Source organism: Colossoma macropomum, unplaced genomic scaffold (genome assembly GCF_904425465.1).
Source record: "Colossoma macropomum unplaced genomic scaffold, Colossoma_macropomum, whole genome shotgun sequence".
NCBI classification, from domain to species: Eukaryota; Metazoa; Chordata; class Actinopteri; order Characiformes; family Serrasalmidae; genus Colossoma; species Colossoma macropomum.
In genome coordinates, this window is record NW_023494792.1 from 27040943 (window position 1) to 27060054 (window position 19112).

The window sequence follows — 19112 nt, forward strand, 5'->3', positions numbered from 1 at the left end:
TTATGGGTACTTATAGGGTGGTAGATCTCCTGGACCAGGAGTGGGACTGTATCACTCAAAGAGCTCTTGAACTTTGTCCAGCTACTAAACGACTTGAGGGCATATCAGTAATGAGCTGGATCAAGATTGGTGTGTAAGAGTTGAAGCTTAAACTCTGCAGGAAGGTATTTAAGTGTACTATCTCTTGGTCACTGACACTATGTGGTCCAGTAAATATCGGCTTGTACGTTGCACCAAAAATCTAAAAGAACATTACTTTGTTCCATTTACACTCTTATGCAGAAGTTTGGGCACCCTAGTCAAATGGCATGTTTTTTGTTGATTTTCTATGTGAAAATAAAGTAACACATCCAATTTACAGCATATTTTAACACACAATTAATGTTCTTTTTCTGAATTTAACATATTGGGGGAAAAGATTAAACATAAATTGTGGCCTGTGCAAAAGTTATGACACATTTTATATTCCATATTTTTTCCAATGTGTTCAAATCAGCAAATAAATAGAAAATAAGCACCAAAATGTGCAAAGAAATGACCTATTTAAGTATGTTTGTAGAGGATGCATGAATTTGTTTTCTCTTTTTGACCAGGGTTATTCAAACGTCTGCATACGAATGTATATTTTGTCACTGTCATAACAAAAAAGTAAGCTTTAACGGAGACTGAACAAACATTCTTAACTTCATTAATGTATTGAAATTTTAGGCCATTTTCATTGGTCAATTCATTATGAATTGTTCACCCAGTGTAAAGGGCAGCTGGCATTTGCAAATGGTGTGAAAAATAATTTGTAAGTTTTTAAAAGGGGTTATTTTGATATGACAGCAACAATATGGATGAGATAAGTTCTTCTCGACTCTTGACTCTTGATCTCTAGGAGCAGAGTTAGTGCCCAATCTGCGTCCCATGACCAATTTACACCACCGATTGTCATGCATGCGTACACTCCATTACGTTTTACGATGCAGTGTCTGCCATTTTACGACTTTACATCATATTACATTATGTTTCCTGCAGCTTTCAGTCCTTATAACATCTCCACTCATGACCGATTTTCTCACGGAAACATATCATCGCTGTCGGAACAAAAGCTTGTATCCCCAAAATAGGAATTTTACAGGAGAAGGAAATTCTTAGGAGAAGGAAACATTCTTAAATTGTAATGGAAGTCAAGGTACACTGTGTTTTTCCAAATAATTCTGGGCCATTTCTATTGGTTTATCCATCATGCAAAGGGTACTTAAAGTTTTTAAATTTTGCAAAAAAGTCAATAAGAAAAATGGAGATACAAGGTTTTTTGCATGACAGAGATGATATTTCATCTTAATATTTAAAATATTTCTTTCTTTTTAAGGATTGGTGAAAAACAAAGAAATGAAAGCACCAGGACTTGAGAGATATATGCACACAGACCTGGTCTAACATCTACAGTTTGCCCAGCTTTGTTCAACGTCAGTGAAGAACAAAGTCATTTCAACATGCACCGTAACACCGGAAGTGGAGGCAGAGATAACAAAAGGTTTTAGAGCTTATTACAATATGTAATAAAGTGGTAATAACAATATGTAAATTTGATGTCTCCGAAAAAACAACCTTGTAGTACCATCGTAAAACATTGTACCAGTTTTTACAATGTTTTACAAAATTATTATAGCAATGTGCCAATACAGGGGAAGATGTGGAAAGCAACACTGTTCACGAAGCTAATCAAGCCTTAAAGCTATGAGGTTTCGAAAGCTATTGCGTTCAAGAGCATATCATGCTAATCCAGCATGGAAGAGTGCAAAAATACACAAAATACACATGAATACTTTTGGGGAATGCAAAAGTTTCGTAGTGGATCAGTCACGTAAGTCGTAAAATGCTAATGTAATGCACGCATGCAGGACATGCGTAGTACAGATTGGACAGGGAACGCAGATTGGGTATCAACAGTGACCGCTTTTTATCTATTACTGAATAAATACTGTTATTGAAAATGGGGGGAGACTGGGAAGAATGTGGGTGGCGGGTTCGTTCAGACGGACTTGCGCCGTCTCATCAGGCGTAAGTTGTCTGTGAAGCTGTGGAGGCCGGGGGATACGGAGCTGATGGGGGAAGGCAAGAAGTTGTTCTTCAGCGTTTCTGGTGAAATCTCCTCGATGCGGTACGTCACCGAGGAGTGAAAGTATTGGTTTGGACTCAGCTGGCAGCTGAAGGAGTTCTGGTGGGAAAACGCTCTTCCAATTCCTCCCGCTCCACCTCCCGGAGCAAGAGCGGCTGAGCTGCCGAACTCATGGTAGTGCATGCAGGAGCAAACGGACTGCAGGTCCGTGACCTCCGACCTGTACCTCTGCTGCTGCTGCCTTTGCTGCTCCCGTCTCCGCCGGCTCCTCTGCGTCGTCTCCTCTTGAATGTGGATGACCATGCTGCTCCTGTTTCCTGCCAAAGACGCCCTCTCCTCGGCATCCCGCCGCTCGTCCTCGCTGTTCATGGTGAGGAATCGCAGCACCACCAGGTTGAGGAAGGCTCCGATCACCGTCAACCCAACCAGGATGTACATGAAGCTGAAGGCCACGTACAGGGGCTTCCGCTGCAGCGCTCGGTTCTTCTGCAGTGCCACAAAGTCCCCGAAGCCGATGGTGGTCAGGGTGATGAAGCAGTAATAGTAGGACTGGAAGAAGCTCCAGTCCTCGTAGTGGGAGAAGGCGGCTGCACCGATGCACAGCGTCGCCATGCAGGAGAAGAAGCCCACCGTCACCATGTTCTCCATGGACACCTCCGTGATCCTCATGCCGCAGCACTTCTTGATGCGCTTCAGCAGGTACTTCACGAACGTGTTCATCCTCTCGCCCAGGCTTTGGAACATCACCAGCGTCAGGGGGATGCCCAGCACCGCGTAGAACATGCAGAAGGCCTTCCCCGCATCCGTGCCTGGAGCCGCGTGGCCGTAACCTGAGAACAAGGAGAAGAGAGGAGTGTATTAGGCCATGATAAAGACAGTGTAGAGGCCATGATCTCAGAAACCAGAACCTCTGAGAGTCTTGTGAAAGCTATTCCACTGAGACCTGGTGAGGAGGTGCACGTTTCTGCCAGTGACTTTTCAAAGCTGAGCCAACAATTTTACAGTATAATGGATATGGTTTTATGGATCGTACTGTTGCTGATCTTTATCGCCCTGCTTGCTTTGTCCAACTGTACTATTAGATCTATTAGATCTATTTGAGCGTGTATCCTGTGTAGGGAGGCCCATTTGCCAGCACTTTGGGTGGCAGTTGCTCAAGGGGAAAAAGAAGCAACATGAACATGAATTAAGCTTGTGCAACCTTGTTATAGCAAGTTATTCCATTATTGCAGACATTTCATATTATAAAATAATCACATTATACAATGTGACTCTTCTTAAAGAGATTATAAGTCTTTTACTGCTGGAATTTGCAGAATTGTCGTGACATGTGACAGGTTGGGGCTACTGAGGAGAACAAACAGGAGTGAGTACTGCACCAAAGGGGGCGCCCAAGAGTGAAGAATCTCATAGAACTCAAGTCGACCTATGAGCTCTATTCCTGGAGAGAGGCTGAGCCCCATCTTGATGAAACAGGTCTTGAAGAACACATCAACCAAGAGGGCGCTTATACAGTCTGCGTATAGCGGCTCAAGCCCCCTCCAGTTTTCCCATTTCTAACACTCCATATGAAAGTTCTTATAGGAAGGTCTGTCCACTTGATGGTCATCTTGGCGATGCTCTCAAGCAGTTATTTCCACCCAAAAGAGACCAGACTCCTATATCTTTGAACGTGGAGAGACGTATAAAACCAAACCAAAAGTCACATAAACGTTTCTACAGCAGATTTGAAATCACTGGTGAAATCTGACAAAAATAGCATAAACAGTTTGTACTGTTTGTCTAAATAACAACACAAAATGTGATTTTTTTAGCTTTTTCTGGCTAAGGGAGCTTTTCCACACTCTCAGAGATAAAGGCACTAATCTGTCACTGGGGCAGGACCCCTCTAGTCACTGGGGTGGTACCCTCAATGGTACGTCTCAGTACCTTTAGTCAGGGAACATAACTGAACCATAATCCAAATGATATTTTCTAAGTTGTGTTGACTCCACACACCCCGTCTCGTCTCCAGGCTTTTTACATCCAACTAAATTCAAGTTCTGGGTAAAAACTATCACATATATACTATAAATAAAACTGAATCTGGGCTGTAAAGGAAATCAGTGAGTCTTACTGTGATTTTACTGGGTTCTTGCCACTTATCCCAGAAACCTATCCTCGTAAATGCTATAGTTTTATGCTATATAACTACCTGGTACTGATTGACTTTCCTGCTTAAATGTATGATATTATACTGACATAATATTACCATCTTGTCCTTTATAAGCTTAACACTTGGCAGCTTAACACCTGTCAGTCATTTCAGTGTAATTTAGTTAGACGTACTTCAAGTACCTACCATCTTGTCACCCCAAGTTATTATCTAGTACTTCGGAGTTCGTACCTCACACTTACATCAAGGTACAAACAATGTAAATGTTCCCTTAAAGGTACAACAGTGGTTTTAAGGTCTGATTGTGAACCTTAAATAAGTTTTTCCAGGTGAAAAGTTCGTATTTGTACCTTTTAATAACCGAATGATTTAAAACAGAACAGTAAAATAAAAGCCTGGAGACGAGACGGGGTGTGTGGAGTCAGTACAGCTTAGAACATATCATTTCAGTGGATTATGGTTCAGTTATGTTCCCTGACTAAAGGTACTGAGATGGACCCTTGAGGGTTCCACCCCAGTGACAAGAGGGGCACTGCCTCAGTGACAGTACTGTACCTTTATTTCTGAGAGTGCAGAGATAGAGATGCTTCTCCAAACAGAGCTGGATATGACTAATTTGGGATAGAAAATGGGCAAAAATGAATAAAAAGTGATTCAATAAATGTCACGCACACTTGAAAATGAACCACTCAGAAGAGCAGCCCACTCAGACATCAAAGAGAAAAAAAAAAAACAACAAATTAGAGATCAATTAACTCAGAGCATTAAGAGCATAACGTGAAGAAACTTAGAGACAAGTGAAAAGAACCTGTTTAGTCATACTGCCGTGATATTCTGGGGTGAATTTAAGGTTAAGTGTGACAAATGTGGAACCCATTCAACACTAGAGGCAGATATTTCTTCCCTAATACATTTTATCTCGTGCTGTGAGATTAGCTGCAAGTCGTTAGCCACCATTTTCCGAAGGTTTAAGGCCGCCTACTGTTTTTACATTAATCTACTTAGTCCGTCATTCATTTTCTCGGGAGGAGACAATGTTTACAAACATGAACGGGCAGAAAAGGGAAGAATGGGGCTTATTGTGCACTGTACTGAGTACAGAACCTGACTTCAACCAAGAAAAAAATGAGCAGTGTCATTAATCTTACTGTGAGTTCAGAGATCAGAGCGGGGGTGTTCAATTAGCCCGATGTCATCTTTTTTCCCCTTCCTTGCCCTCTTCTGAGGGGACGAGAGAAGGAGTGAGGGAGTGAGGGTGGGAGGGACGGTGGAGTGGGCGTTATTGGTTTAGAAAAAGGCAGGAAGTTCAGATGGGCCAGTAAAGCTTTTAGTTTAATGAGCCTTTATCTGGAGGCAAAGAGCTAAAAGTTGCTGAGTCACTTGGAAGCCAGCGTGGCTTCCTAATGCGACCTGTGCTGATGGATGGGATATTGAGACCAAAGGGGTGGAAATACAGTTTGACGAGGCATCAAACTCCAGAATTGCAAGTCTGCCATTTGTTCTCCTTTCACAACAATGTGGACTCTGTCATATCTAGTTGGCCTTGGTTTTATAACCTGTAGTTTAGAAGTTGTTTCCACTTTGCTGCAGTGAGGATTCTGACTGGTTAACAATAGTGTGCCAATCTGCTTTCCTTCCCACAGTGTGGATGGAGAGATATTGGCTATAACTGAGGAAATCTTGGATTTGGGCCTACCTGACTAAAAGCTACTGAGTAGAGTACTATTTGATGGATTTGTTTTACATGCAGAGGTGCGGTGATGTAATTTCACCACTGAATGTCTTTAATGTGATGTATAAATTACAGAGATGGGTGTGGCCTCTCAATTTACACACTTGGATCACGCCAAAGAAGCACCATACATAATACATCTGGCTGCTTAAAGGTAGAAAACGAAGAAACATTTAATCCAGTCGTAATTTTAGCTACTATAAACATCCACCCAGCCATCTTAAATGAATGCAGTGTCATTAGCATCATGTTTTAATGTGTGGAGTTAGGACTGTGTGTTTTGGGCTGATTTGGGCCACAAATAATACAAGTAAATGCTAATTTGAGTGCCTCCAAAACTCCCTTTCCACTGGGTACCATGGAATATTTACACATGGCGGTTTGCACAGGATTAATATAACCTGGGGTCATTTTTACATCTAGTTTTTATAGCGCAGGATTAATATAACCTGAGTTATTTCTATGATTTGTTTTATATCACAAGATTAATATAACCTGAGTTATTCCTATGGTTTATTTTATAGCACAGGATTAATATAACCTGAGTTATTTCTATGGTTTATTTTATAGCACAGGATTAATATAACCTGGGTTACCCGTTTTATTTTTCATAGCACAGGATTAATTTAATCTGCAGCTCTATTTTTCATTTTTCATATCATAGGATTAATATAAACTGGAATATTTCTACTGTTCATTTTTTTTAAAATGGAATTAAAATAACCTGCAGTGATTTTCTGTGGTTTGTTTTATTTCAAAGGATTATTATAACATGGGATTATCTATAATCTGGGGTTATATCATTTTATGGCAAGGAATTGTTACATACTGGAGTCATTTTTATGGCTGATTTCCATACCACATGATTAATATAAACTGGAGTTATTTCTACAGCTTGTTTTATAGCACGTGATTAATGCAACCTGCGGTCGTATGTTTTGTTTTTCATAGCACAGGATTAATATAACCTGTGTTTGCATTGCTATGTTTCAGTTTTCATAGCATGGGTTTAATATAAACTGGGGATATTTCTACTGTTCATTTTTTAGAATGGGATTAAAATAAACTGGAGTTATTTCTATGGTTTGTTTAATTGCATGGGATTAACATAACATGAGATTATTTCTAATGCAACCTGGGGTTTTATCGTTTTATAGCAAGGCATTAATACAACCTGGAGTCATTTCAGTGGCTCTTTTTACAGCACAGGATTAAATAACCTGGGATTATTTCTACGTGTTTTATCAGGGTTACATTGGTAGCGTCCTTGTTGGCTGATGAAAACAACCTAAAATTATTTAAAAAAAAAGAAAATATTGCAAAAAATAATCACCTTTAAATGTTTGATTCTGGCATCTACTTCATTATTAAGCCTGTTTATCTCAGAAGCAAAGATGGTCAATCAGAAATGGAGTAATTCTGTAGCTCCTTTACATTGTTTCATAAATTTTCCTCCCATTTTTTTTTAAATCATGCGCATTGAATGACCATCCACGCTGTGTTAGACGGCCTCTTCAAATCCTCTGACATAACTCGCCCACCAACCCGCCCACAGCCTCAGCAGCATTAGAACACCCACAGCCGCTCCAATCTATCGCCTGCCCCCCCCCCAACCACCACACTCCCCTCTCCCGCCGGGCCGCGTGTGAACTCAAACAGGTTTCTGCTGTTCATTTGGGCTCATAAGCATTGATCCCGCTTGCTCTCTCTCCTGGAAGCCTGCCGCCCACTCCAGCACGCGTTTATGGCTTCTATTTTTAGCTCGCTCTGCGCTCAATCGATTCGATTTGCAAGCTGCAACCAGGGAGAGGTTTTTTTTTTCCTTCTTTTCTTTCCACCAAGTGCTCACAGCTCCTACTGACCCTCCTGCACACCCATATACACACTTGTAGGATCAAAAGATGTTATTATTTTACTAACAATACTAGCTGTGCAGTTTCAGGCATAAGAACGAAGCTCAGGGTCGTTAGGTTAAGAGGTGAAAGATCAGCAATTACAACTGGTGAGCTTCAACAGCCCCCGTACGGATATAGACAGACAAAAACAATGGGTATAAAAACAGTCTGGCTCAGTATACATCGCTGTGTAGTCTGTACTACAGCACTGCACCGAGGAGAGTGATTCACTGAACTGACTGGACTCCTTTGTGTACATCATTTGTGAAATATCGCTGTTGTTCAGAACAAAACCTCGTAGCTCCAGTATTGTAACTTTACAGGAGGAGGAAAAAACATACTTTACTTTTAATGTAAGTCAATGGAACCAGACGTCTTTCCACGTCATTTTGGGCCGTTTCTTTTGGTCCATTCTTCATGAAATTTTGATACACTGTAAAGGGCAACATTTTCAGCATTTTCAAATGATGCCGAAAACTCAAAAACGACAAAAATGGAGATAGAAAGTTTTTTTTCTGACAGCTGTGAAATGTTACATCAACACAATTTAGTCTTTCAGTTTATTCAATTCATTTTTGGCAGTAAGTCAAGTCAAGTCAAGAGGCTTTTATTGTCATTTCATCTATTTACAAGTACACAGCGGAGTGAAATTACGTTCCTCTAAGGAACAACACGGTGCAACATGGAACAAAATAGACAGTACGTAATCTTGGGGAATGCTGTCTTTTACAGCACTTTAAGATCTAGGCATTAACCAGCTATATGTGTGGTACAAGCTCCAAAGTACTAGGTCATTACACTCAAATGCCCAGCAGGTTCTACTGGGTACAGTTGTATGCAAGGGATTATGCGCCCCAGTGAAATTAACACATCCTCTACACTCTCAGAAATAAAGGTAGTTAACTGTCACTGGGGCAGGACCCCTCTTGTCACTGGGGTGGTACCTCAAGGGTACATCTCAGTACCTTTAGTCAGGGAACATAACTGAACCATAATCCACTGAAATGATATGTTCTAAGCTGTACTGACTCCACACACCCCGTCTCGTCTCCAGGCTTTTATTTTACTGTTCTGTTTTAAAACATTCAGTTATGAAAAGGAACAAATACAAACCTTTCACCTGGAAAAACTTACTTAAGGTTCACAGTCAGACCTTAAAACCACTGTTGGACCTTTGAGGGCACATTTACATTGTTTGTACCTTGATGTACGAAAAATGTACCTGAACAGAACCTTCATTTCTGACAGTGTACAGAGAACATTTTAATACTTAATTACTGTTTATTTACTGAAATTAAGATGGTAAAATAAACATAAATTACTGAAACATAAAATTGGCAGAAAAATGTCATATTTAGTGTGTTCTCTGTGGAGGATGTGTTCACTTAGTTTTCACTATAAAAATGAACAAGTTACCTGACCTGAGTTTCACACTTACCTGATTAATACTGAGAACTCAAGTAACTGTAATAGAAAGTGTTACCTGATCTTGTTAATATTGTGTATGATATTAAAATGGATGCATGCATTTGAATCAAGGAAAATCAATACATCACTTTTTTCAGCGTGTTTAAAGCTATCAGATAACTGATTTGTGAAACTGCGCCTAGCGTCACTGTAATATCAGTTTCTCTGTACTCTGTGACAAATGCATCAGGTTAACTGTGGACAAAAACAAAAAAAGCTAAAATGTTTACTCTTCTAATCTTTACATTCACTTATTTATTTTTGCAGATGGTGAATAAGTTGTTTTGAAGAGTGATAATTAGCTACAGAAATAATCAGATGAGTTTGTATTATTTTTAAAGATATGAAGAACTTCATGGACCTGGCTTGGAACTCCCTCATTCCCTCATTCACTTGCTCACTCATTTAATCGCTCAGTCTCTCCCTCCTTCAGTCCCTCCTTCATTCACTCATTCTCTCATTCCGTCCTTCATTTACTCACCCCCTCCCTCATTCCCTCACTCACTGTCTCACTCACTTAGTCACTCACTCAATCCCTTACTCCTTCATTCATTCACTCACTCACTCACTCACTCTCACTCATTCACTTACTCCCACATTCTCTCACTCACTTAGTCAATCACTCACTCACTCACTCACTCACTCACTCACTCACACATTCATTACCTGATTTACTCACTCCCTCATTTACTCCCTTCCTCATTCATTCGCTTACTCACTCATTCACTCGCTCACTCACTCAATTTATTATTCACTCACTCACTCCCTCCTTCAGGCCCTCCTTCATTCATTCACTCTCTCATTCCATCCTTCATTTACTCACTCCCTCCCTCATTCCCTCACTCACTGTCTCACTCACTTAATCATTCACTCAATCCCTTACTCCTTCATTCACTCACTCACTCACTCACTCATTCACTTACTCCCTCATTCTCTCACTCACTCACTCACTCACTCACACATTCATTCCCTGATTTACTCACGCCCTCATTTACTCCCTTCCTCATTCATTCGCTTACTCACTCAATTTATTATTCACTCACTCACTCCCTCCCAAACTCTGTCACGTTTTGCAGTCTGAAGAGTCTCCACCAGGGGGCACATTAGCAGTCAAAGAGCCTTTGATGCTTCATAAGAGGGAGCTTCACCTCAGTGACACCGTGCATTCTTGTTAACAAGCTTATTCAATGGCAAACTAGACAAGAGTGATCAATTGTTTGAAAATAGAACCTCCAAGAAAACACTGCATAAAATCAAACAATACAATAAACCTCTGCAATAAAAACCAGGCATGTGTCGAATTTACTCGATTCCATAAAATACATTCCATCGTTACATTTTGGCTCTTTCAGATTAATCACTATTGACAACGTTTCTGTTGATGTGAAATATTTCACTGATGTGGAAATGATGAACACATTTCAATCAGGCAAATTCAGTCCATTCTCTTCTCAGTTCTCAGCTGCAACACTGGAAAAATGCTGTCTTGGCAAGTGAAATTTAAAATCTGGTCAGTATTTGTATTCTTTCTCCTTCTGTGACAGTTGTAAAAATATGAATTTATATTTAGTCGTTGTTTGCTTATTTTTACATAGCCTTCTCTGCACTCCCAGGTCATTTTGCTTGTGTCAAGAAATTATGCTAGCAAAACAAGCAATATTTACAAATTGTCTTATTCCTTTGACAAAATGATTTAAAACATATAACAATACCCACAAATAGGTTGGTAACAATCTCATAGTGAGAAATATTAGATATCTTCACTAGATTTAAGATGATTTCACTTCCCAAAATAGCATTCTTTGCCATGAAGCGTTATTACACAGGGTACTCATATCGGCTATCAGGTTTACCCTGTATTGACCACATGGTTTTGACCACAGAATGAAGAAGCAGGTCTATATTGTGGCCAGTGCCTCACTATTAGGCCGTGTTTGTATTTGCCGTCGGTGGTCTTGTGTGCAGTAGTACCAAGTAGTAGCTCAAAGTGTTATTCTCCTCTTTCACAGGCGAGTGCAGTGAACCGCCGCGACTCCTGTTAGGCCTATCTCTTTGTGGAGAGAGCTGTGGAGTGGGCCGCCTAGAGAGCTGCCAAATAAGATTAAAACCTGGCCGACGTGGGAGGTTTATTTAGACCTCCTGTGAATGCAGAGCGCAGTGGAGCCCAGATATAAAAGCTTATTGTTGTTATCTGAAGAAGTGGGTCGATCTAGTACATGCACACCTTCTGTCACAGTTCCCACTCTACTTTGTGCTTAGTCACGGGGCGTACGTGTAGGGGCGGGGTCGCCGAGTGCTGAGTCATCGGTTAAATATAATGCGAGCAGGTCATAAAAGCTTCAGAAAGAGTGGATTTCAGCCATCGAGGCCCATCAAAACAGAAAGCAGGAGAGGTGGTGATTCTAGGGCTGATTAAATGGGGTGGCCAATGGGTGGACGAGGCAATTTTAAAGGAGGTGTATTTTTTACACACACAGTATAGATATAGTGAAGCTGATGATGGGTAATTCTTTGAACTTTCCATTCCACCTTAAATGGTGCAGCAGATACATTCTGGCACCTGACAATGATAAGAATAAGAAGCATTGTAACTGTTGCACCATTTAAGGTGGAACTGAAAACTGGGAGAAATACAAAATACTTGCTCTCGTTTACTTATTTACACTTACATATATGGAGTGTTTGGTACTGCATGCGCATCAGGGTTGCCAGGTTTGTTATTTTCCCACCAGTTTGAGCTAGTTTGAAAATGCAGTCATGGAAGAAAATCTAAAGTTTCAGCTTCTGGTGGACGGCTTTGAGGCAGTTATGTGAAAGAAAAATTGGCCAGCCAAATTTCAGCATTAGCCAGTGCCACCCTTCTGGCTTTGCCACAAGGGGTCGGCAACATGGGGCTCTTTTACTGCTCTGTTGTGGCTCCACAGCAGAATTAGATTTGTGGGTAAAAATAAAATAATCCTCCTTTGCAGTAAAATAAAGCTCTGCTGATCGTTCAACACAGTTTAAACAGTAAATGGTCTTTAACACTGGAGTTAATGTAGAACTGCTAATTCATCCATTAAGATTAGTGCGCAGACTGCTGGTCACCATAGCAACGTAGACAACAGTCTCGCCCATCTAGTAACTAATGAAAAGGCAAAGAGAGAGATTTAAGACGAACATCGATAATTTGGAGACAAATTGACTCATTTGCATTTATAATCACTCCAGCTGGTTTCCTGATACGTTTAATCTGCAATGAAAAACTGTCAAACACTAAAAAGTCGTGAAGCTGAAGTCAGTTTCTCATTCACCAACTTCTTGTTTGAATGTTCCTGTTCCAGCTTAAACAAGAAGCTGGTGAATGAGAAGCTGACTTTAGACTAATAAAAAATTGAATGCTGAGAGACATTTTACAAGAAACTATTCTACTTTTAAGGAAAAGTTCCTGCTGGAGATGTGAGAAAAGTGGCTGTAGTTGAGCTGAATCTTAAAGCAAAGTAAGTCTGCGTTTTTGATTATTTTATATTTTTAGCCTATACTAGAGCATTAGCACATACTGAGATGTATTTACAGCCAAGATGATAAAATGGACATGAAATATTGTGGCTCCCAAGATGGACTGATTTTGCTGAAAGGACAAAATGGCTCTTCTTTTTCACAGTCAGCAAAACTGTAAAACAGTGAAGTAAGCTTGGCCTGAATATGTGCCAGAACAAGATAAAGATTATGCTGTATGTCCAAAAGTATCCAGACTGCCGTTCTGGGGAGTGAATTCAGCTACTTTCAGGTGGACCCACAGCTGACCCATTGCTTTCTAATCACCATAAAAAAGCACTGACATAGAAAGGCCTAAGGTCACTGTGTCCAATGCCAAGCCTCAGCTAGAGGGGTAGAAAGCCCCCCAGCATTGGCCTATGGAGCATCTATGTTCTCTGGAGAGATGGAGCTCTATCTAATAACTTTGGGATGAGCTGAAGTGGCAGTTGTGATCATCAGCTGACCTCACTAATGCTCTTGTGGCTGAATGCAATCAAATCTTCACGGCAATGTTCCAACGGCTACTCTAAAGCCTTCCCAGAAGAGTGAGTGTGTGTGTGGGGAGGGGGCAAACTTACTAATCAATACCCCTAATTTCAGAAGAAGGTGGCTACAAACTTTCAGATCTTGATAATGTCACCATTAGGATGTTATATCATCAGAAATTTAAAGAAAATTGGTTTCACACATTTTAACCCACCAAAAAATGAATCTATATGAAAATGAGTTTTGGATCTGCCCCTTTTGTCAGACTGGACTTATATTTTATAGGTGAACCACTTAAAAGTGTATCTTTGCAAAGATCCTCCGTTGGCCTGAAATGTCATCATGAACTGTAACAACTTTCAAAAATCTCAAGAACTTTGAAAACTTTTACAGGGTGATAATTAAAATTTCTCAGTTGAATGTTTTTGCCAGGTTATTCTCGCGGCCCGACGGGCACTCAGGCCTTCGTTCTCCATCCTCCTCTCAACTTCGTCTTACATTACAGGCCCACTAATTAATATTGAGTTTCCAGGCAGCCTACAGTCCACACAGTAATTAGACCACTCTATAGTGAACTCTCATTGGCAGATGTGGTTAACTGGAAGGATCAGAGCAGTGACTCAGCGATGCTCTTTATATATCTGAAGCAAAATTTCGCAGCCGTGCCCTTTTATGCCATATGTTTAATTACAGTGCATGGTAGTGGTTTCAATTCACTGCTGTCGGAAGAAAACCTCGTATCTCCATTTTTGACGTTTTTCAGTTTTTGACATATTTTAAAAAAGCCTGTTGTCCTTTACATTGTTTGTGAATTTCACGATGAATGGATTAAAAATAACAGCCCAAAATGACTTGGAAAAACGTCTGGTTCCATTGATTTACATTGAAAGTAAAGTAGGTTTTTTCCTTCTCCTGTAAAGTTACCATTTTTGGGATACAAGGTTTTGTTCAGACAACAGTGAATTGATCATGACTCCTCCTGATGAAACTGCATTGATCATTAAAATTGTCATTTATCAACAAAACAAACAAACAAATATATGTGATGTTTAAACAATGTTTTCTTCAGATTTCAGCATCTCAGAGCATGAGTGGCTCAGGCACCGTTCACAAGCTAACCATGGATCATCTTAAACCAGAGAGGTTTACAAACCACTGCTAACAATTTGCAAAGCGATTGATTTCATTTTATTTGGCTGTTTTCACACCTAGTCTGAACCAACGTTTTGCGTAGTTGTGATGTTACACTTCGACAGCTTAACGTGTACCAAATTGTACATATCAGTGCTGTTTATAAGCCAGAAATGCAAGTGCTCTGTTACTAAGATCAAGTGACCCTTATTAGTGATTAAGGGTGTGGCTAAACTGCTGTTCTCGGATATATATGTAAATGTCTTGATTTTCGTGACATCACAAAAACACTGGATTTAAAACGAGCTGTTTTCGCTGGTTTCCACATATAGACTATATGGACCAGACAGTGAATGGTTTTTGCAACTGCAACAGTGTTTACATGCTATATTAAACTCTGTTATTTCAATAAAAGAAAGAGAATTCTGTTTTTCCTGATATGAGCCCTCCAAGGTGACTATCTAAAAGTAGCCCCTCATTCACTCTGCTACCCCACAGGATGAAATACACAGCTAACAGCATCACACACACAGTGTGAGCGAGTGCTATTTCAGGTCAGATTTGTTACAGCACTGGATCACACTCCTTTTTTCTCTCTGATCCGGCATTTTCCGCTGACACCTCACTCCCTCACAGCTTTCCTTTTTCACTAAAGCATCAAAATGTGTAATGCTGCTAAAGTGCTTAGTGTCATCTATTCAGGGCAATCAAAATAGGCCATTGTCCTATATGCCCAGGTGATACTGTGCCTGGAAATCGAGGCTAGGAAACTGCTTCACTGTCCTCTCCAAGACTGCAGTTCGACTGCTCTGAACAACAGTACGCATGCATGAGTGGAGCAGCGCTGCAGACTTTAATACCCTCACAAAGTTAAATGAACTCCTACAGGGTCTGAGCCACTCTATCCATAATGGCTTTATATAACTGCACAATTTGACTGGGTAGAAATTGGACACATGCATAAATGCAGGTTTAAAAGGTCCATATCATTAAAAACCAACTTTTTTTTTTTAAATAAAAGAGTTTGATGTAGTGTGTAAACTTTGTTAAGGTTTGGAAAGGAACCATTCACTCCTCCAGTCCATGCAGTCCAGGTTTGAAAACTGCGAAGACAACCACTCTTTTAATTGTGATGTTACAAAAACTAACAGAAAAAAAGTTCCTCACTTATTTTTTAATTTTAGAAAAATCGGCATCGTTTTTAAATTCTGTCGAACTTTCAAAATGTACTATTCACTCCCTTCGTCCATATATGAAAACTAAGCAGCAAAAACAAGCCTGTTTTGAATTCATTTCCGTGATGTCACGAAACAAACTAAAAAAATCCTCTTTTTTAATGACAGAGTTTGGTGCAGTACTTAAAAGCTGCTCAATTTTTTCAAGCAAACAATTTACTCCTCTAGTCACATTTTCCTTTATGGGGGGAACAGTTTGGCTATCGGCAGTTGGCGGGACAACTGCCCAACCTCTCCTACACTCTCGCAGCAAAAACAGCCAGTTTTTAATTAATTGTTTTTGTGATGTCACAGACACCAACATATTTATAGGTAACACTTTAATTAGATGGTCAACTGTAGATTCTTTGTAAATATTCAGTATATCTTAAAGTAACATTCTACTAAATAATCATTAAATGCAACTGAATGTGAAGTTGGGCATTACTTGGATGGTCCACTGTAGATGCTTTTAAATGCTCCGTCTGTCTTTAAGCAACATTCAACTAAATATCCTTTAAATTCAGCTGAACTTTAAGTTCAATGTGAAAGAGTTTCTGAAATCAAACCCTAACCCTAAACCTAACCTCAAGGCAAAACCTACATTTACTCCTAACCCTAACCCTAACCATAATGTTGTTGATAATCAACTGAACATCACCAGAAAGTTTGTTAATGTTTTAAGTCTCTGTAAAGCATCTATAGGGGACCACCCAAATAAAGTGTGACCCATTTATGAATATATCCGCCTATTCAGCCTACAGCAGTTTAGCCCCTCCCATTCACAGTGAAGTTATAAGGAGTGGACTGCTTTCTGAATGAGACACAATACAGAATACCGGACAGCCAATCAGAACAGAGCTCATTTGCATGTATTGGTCTTCAAGGTACAGCAACAAAAAGAGCCTTTTTAATTCTAGAGCATAAATAGAGGTTGAAAATGATAATGCACAAAATGAATGACTGCTTATAGTGGATAAGACCAAACAAGTGTCATTATTGGACCTCAGGGAAAGAAAATAATACAATTTAGGAAAAAATGGAGGATATGGGCCCTTCAAGGCACAACTCTACATGTCACTGGCCCAGATTTCAAGGGAAGCTGCTTTCAGATGCACGATACAGATAAAACGCATAGAAAAACCCCCAGCACCTCTCAGAGCAGCTGCTGAGGGGTTGGAAGTGAGGTGTTAGTTTGAAGACAGTCATATTTGTTCTGCAGGTGGCGGAAATAAATGCAGGAGATAAACCCATATTCACAGGTTCAGTGAGAGCAGAGTGCTAATAATTGAATTACTGTCTAACCCTGCGCTGTATCTGTCAGCGTCACTGTCTCTGCAGCGGACAACCAGACTGTCTGATAGTGCTGATTAGAGCGGCTTTATGTGTTGGAGACCTAACATATTGTACCTGCTCTGATATCACAACTGAATTCTATTACCGCAACATACAGTACAAAAAACCTGCTCCTCAAGCGTTTCCTCTGAAAAGAAGGGCATTAATAGGGAATTTGTTCCTCCTTTGCTGCAGTAACAGCCTCTACTCTTCTGGGAAGGCTTTACACTAGATGGTGGAACATTGCTGTGAGGATTTGATTGATCATTAGTGAGGTCAGGTACTGATGTTGGATGGTCAGTTCTGGATCACTCCAACTCATCCCAAAAGGTTTGGATGGAGCTCCATCACTCCAGAGAACACAGTTCCACTGCTCCACAGCCCAACGCTGGGGGGATTTGTACCCCTCTGGCTGACACTTGGCATTGAGTGACCTTAGGATCCTGCGTGGCTGCTCTAGAGTGTCCCATTCTATTGGTCAATGGTCAATTATACAACCTGTGAGTCTTCTGTAGGCATCTTGCAGTGCTAATGTTACTGATATTACTGATGTTGCTGCATCAGTGGTGTGTTTTGCTTATAAATAATACTTCAGATTTGATCTATGTCAGTGATAAGCAAATTTACAGCATTGCAGTACCTGGAAATATTTTTTATCAAGCTTGTTTAAGCTGTATTTGAATGAGAGGCCGACCCAGAGGAACATTTTATTGCTCTTATGTTGCTCTTTTATAGTTCAGGACACCTAATGGTGATTCTCCTAAAAATCCTAAGGAGAAATACACTACATAGACAAAGGTTATTGGGACAGCCCCCTAATTATTGAGTTCAGGTGTTTCAGCTACACCCATTGCTAACAGGTGGATAGAATTAACCACATAGCCTTGTAGTCTCTATAGACAAACACTGGCAGTAGAGTAGGTCGTACTGAAGAGCTCAGTGACTGACGCATCACGCTTCTTTGTCAGATAGACGAGTCTGGGTTTGGCGAATGCCAGGTGAACATTACCTGCCTGACTGAACGGTGCCAGCTGTAAAGTTTGGTGGAGGAGGGATGATGCTATGGGGTTGTTTTTCAGGGGTTGGTCTAGAACCCTCAGTTCCAGTGAAGGGAAATCTGAATGCTTCATCACACCAAGACATTTTGGACAATTCTACGCTTCCAACTTTGTGGGAACAGTTTGGGGAAGAACCTTTTCTGTTCCAGCATGACTGAGCCCCAGTGCCAAAGCAGCTCCATAAAGGCCTGACTGGGTGAGTTTGGTGTGGAAGAACTTGACTGGCCCTCACAGAGCCCTGACCTCAACCCCATCAAACACGTTTGGGATGAACTAGAACAGAGCTTGCGAGTCAGGAAGCTATTATAGCTGCAAAGGGTGGGCAACTCCATATTATTGCCTATGGATTTAGAATGGGACATCATAAAAGCTTCTGTAGGTGTAATGTGTAGGTGTCCCAATACTTTTGTCCATATAGTGTATCATTAGACAAAAAAAAGACATGAGATACTTCTCACCCAGAAATCATTAGAGTTATTCAAGGCGTCAAACATGAGAAGACTTTTAGTCTTTGATGATAAATGCTTTACTAAATCTGCAGATAAAGAGCAACACTGTCATCATGGCAAACTGAGCACAATGTATGCACTCGTTGAAATCTCATAACTTTCATGAGCCTGTATACTATTGGAAGTGCTTATAGTCTTGCATTGATAACGATGCTTTGTAAACAGATAGTGACCTGTATATACACTATAAGGCCAAGGAGGCGCACCCCTGACCATCACACCTATATAAGCCTGTCCGACATCATATTACAAAATCGTGGGCATTAATATGGAGTTGGACTTTTTACCATAGCAGCCTCCGCTCTTCTGGGATGGCTTCCCACAAGATTTTGGAGTGTGTCTGTGGGAATTTTGTGGTCATTCAATCAGGCACTGATGTCGGACAAGAAGGCCTGGCTTGTAATCGACATTCCAATTCATCCCAAAGGTGTTCAGTGGGGTTGAGGTCAAGACTCTACTGTTTATGTATCTGTCAGAGCGTGCCCTATAATTTACGCTATATCT

The 19112-nt window shown here is 40.5% G+C and overlaps 1 protein-coding gene across 1 annotated transcript in view; it reads right to left on the reverse strand.

Annotated features, from left to right (window-relative positions):
* Positions 1-1904: 1904 nt before the first annotated feature.
* The window catches only part of kcnk9 (potassium channel, subfamily K, member 9), a 90487-nt gene continuing 73279 nt past the window's right edge, over positions 1905-19112 (reverse strand). The window contains exon 2 of the mRNA XM_036576728.1: positions 1905-2937. Coding sequence (XP_036432621.1) covers positions 2021-2937 — 917 coding nt within the window. The 3' untranslated portion in view covers positions 1905-2020. The remainder of the gene's footprint in view (positions 2938-19112) is intronic.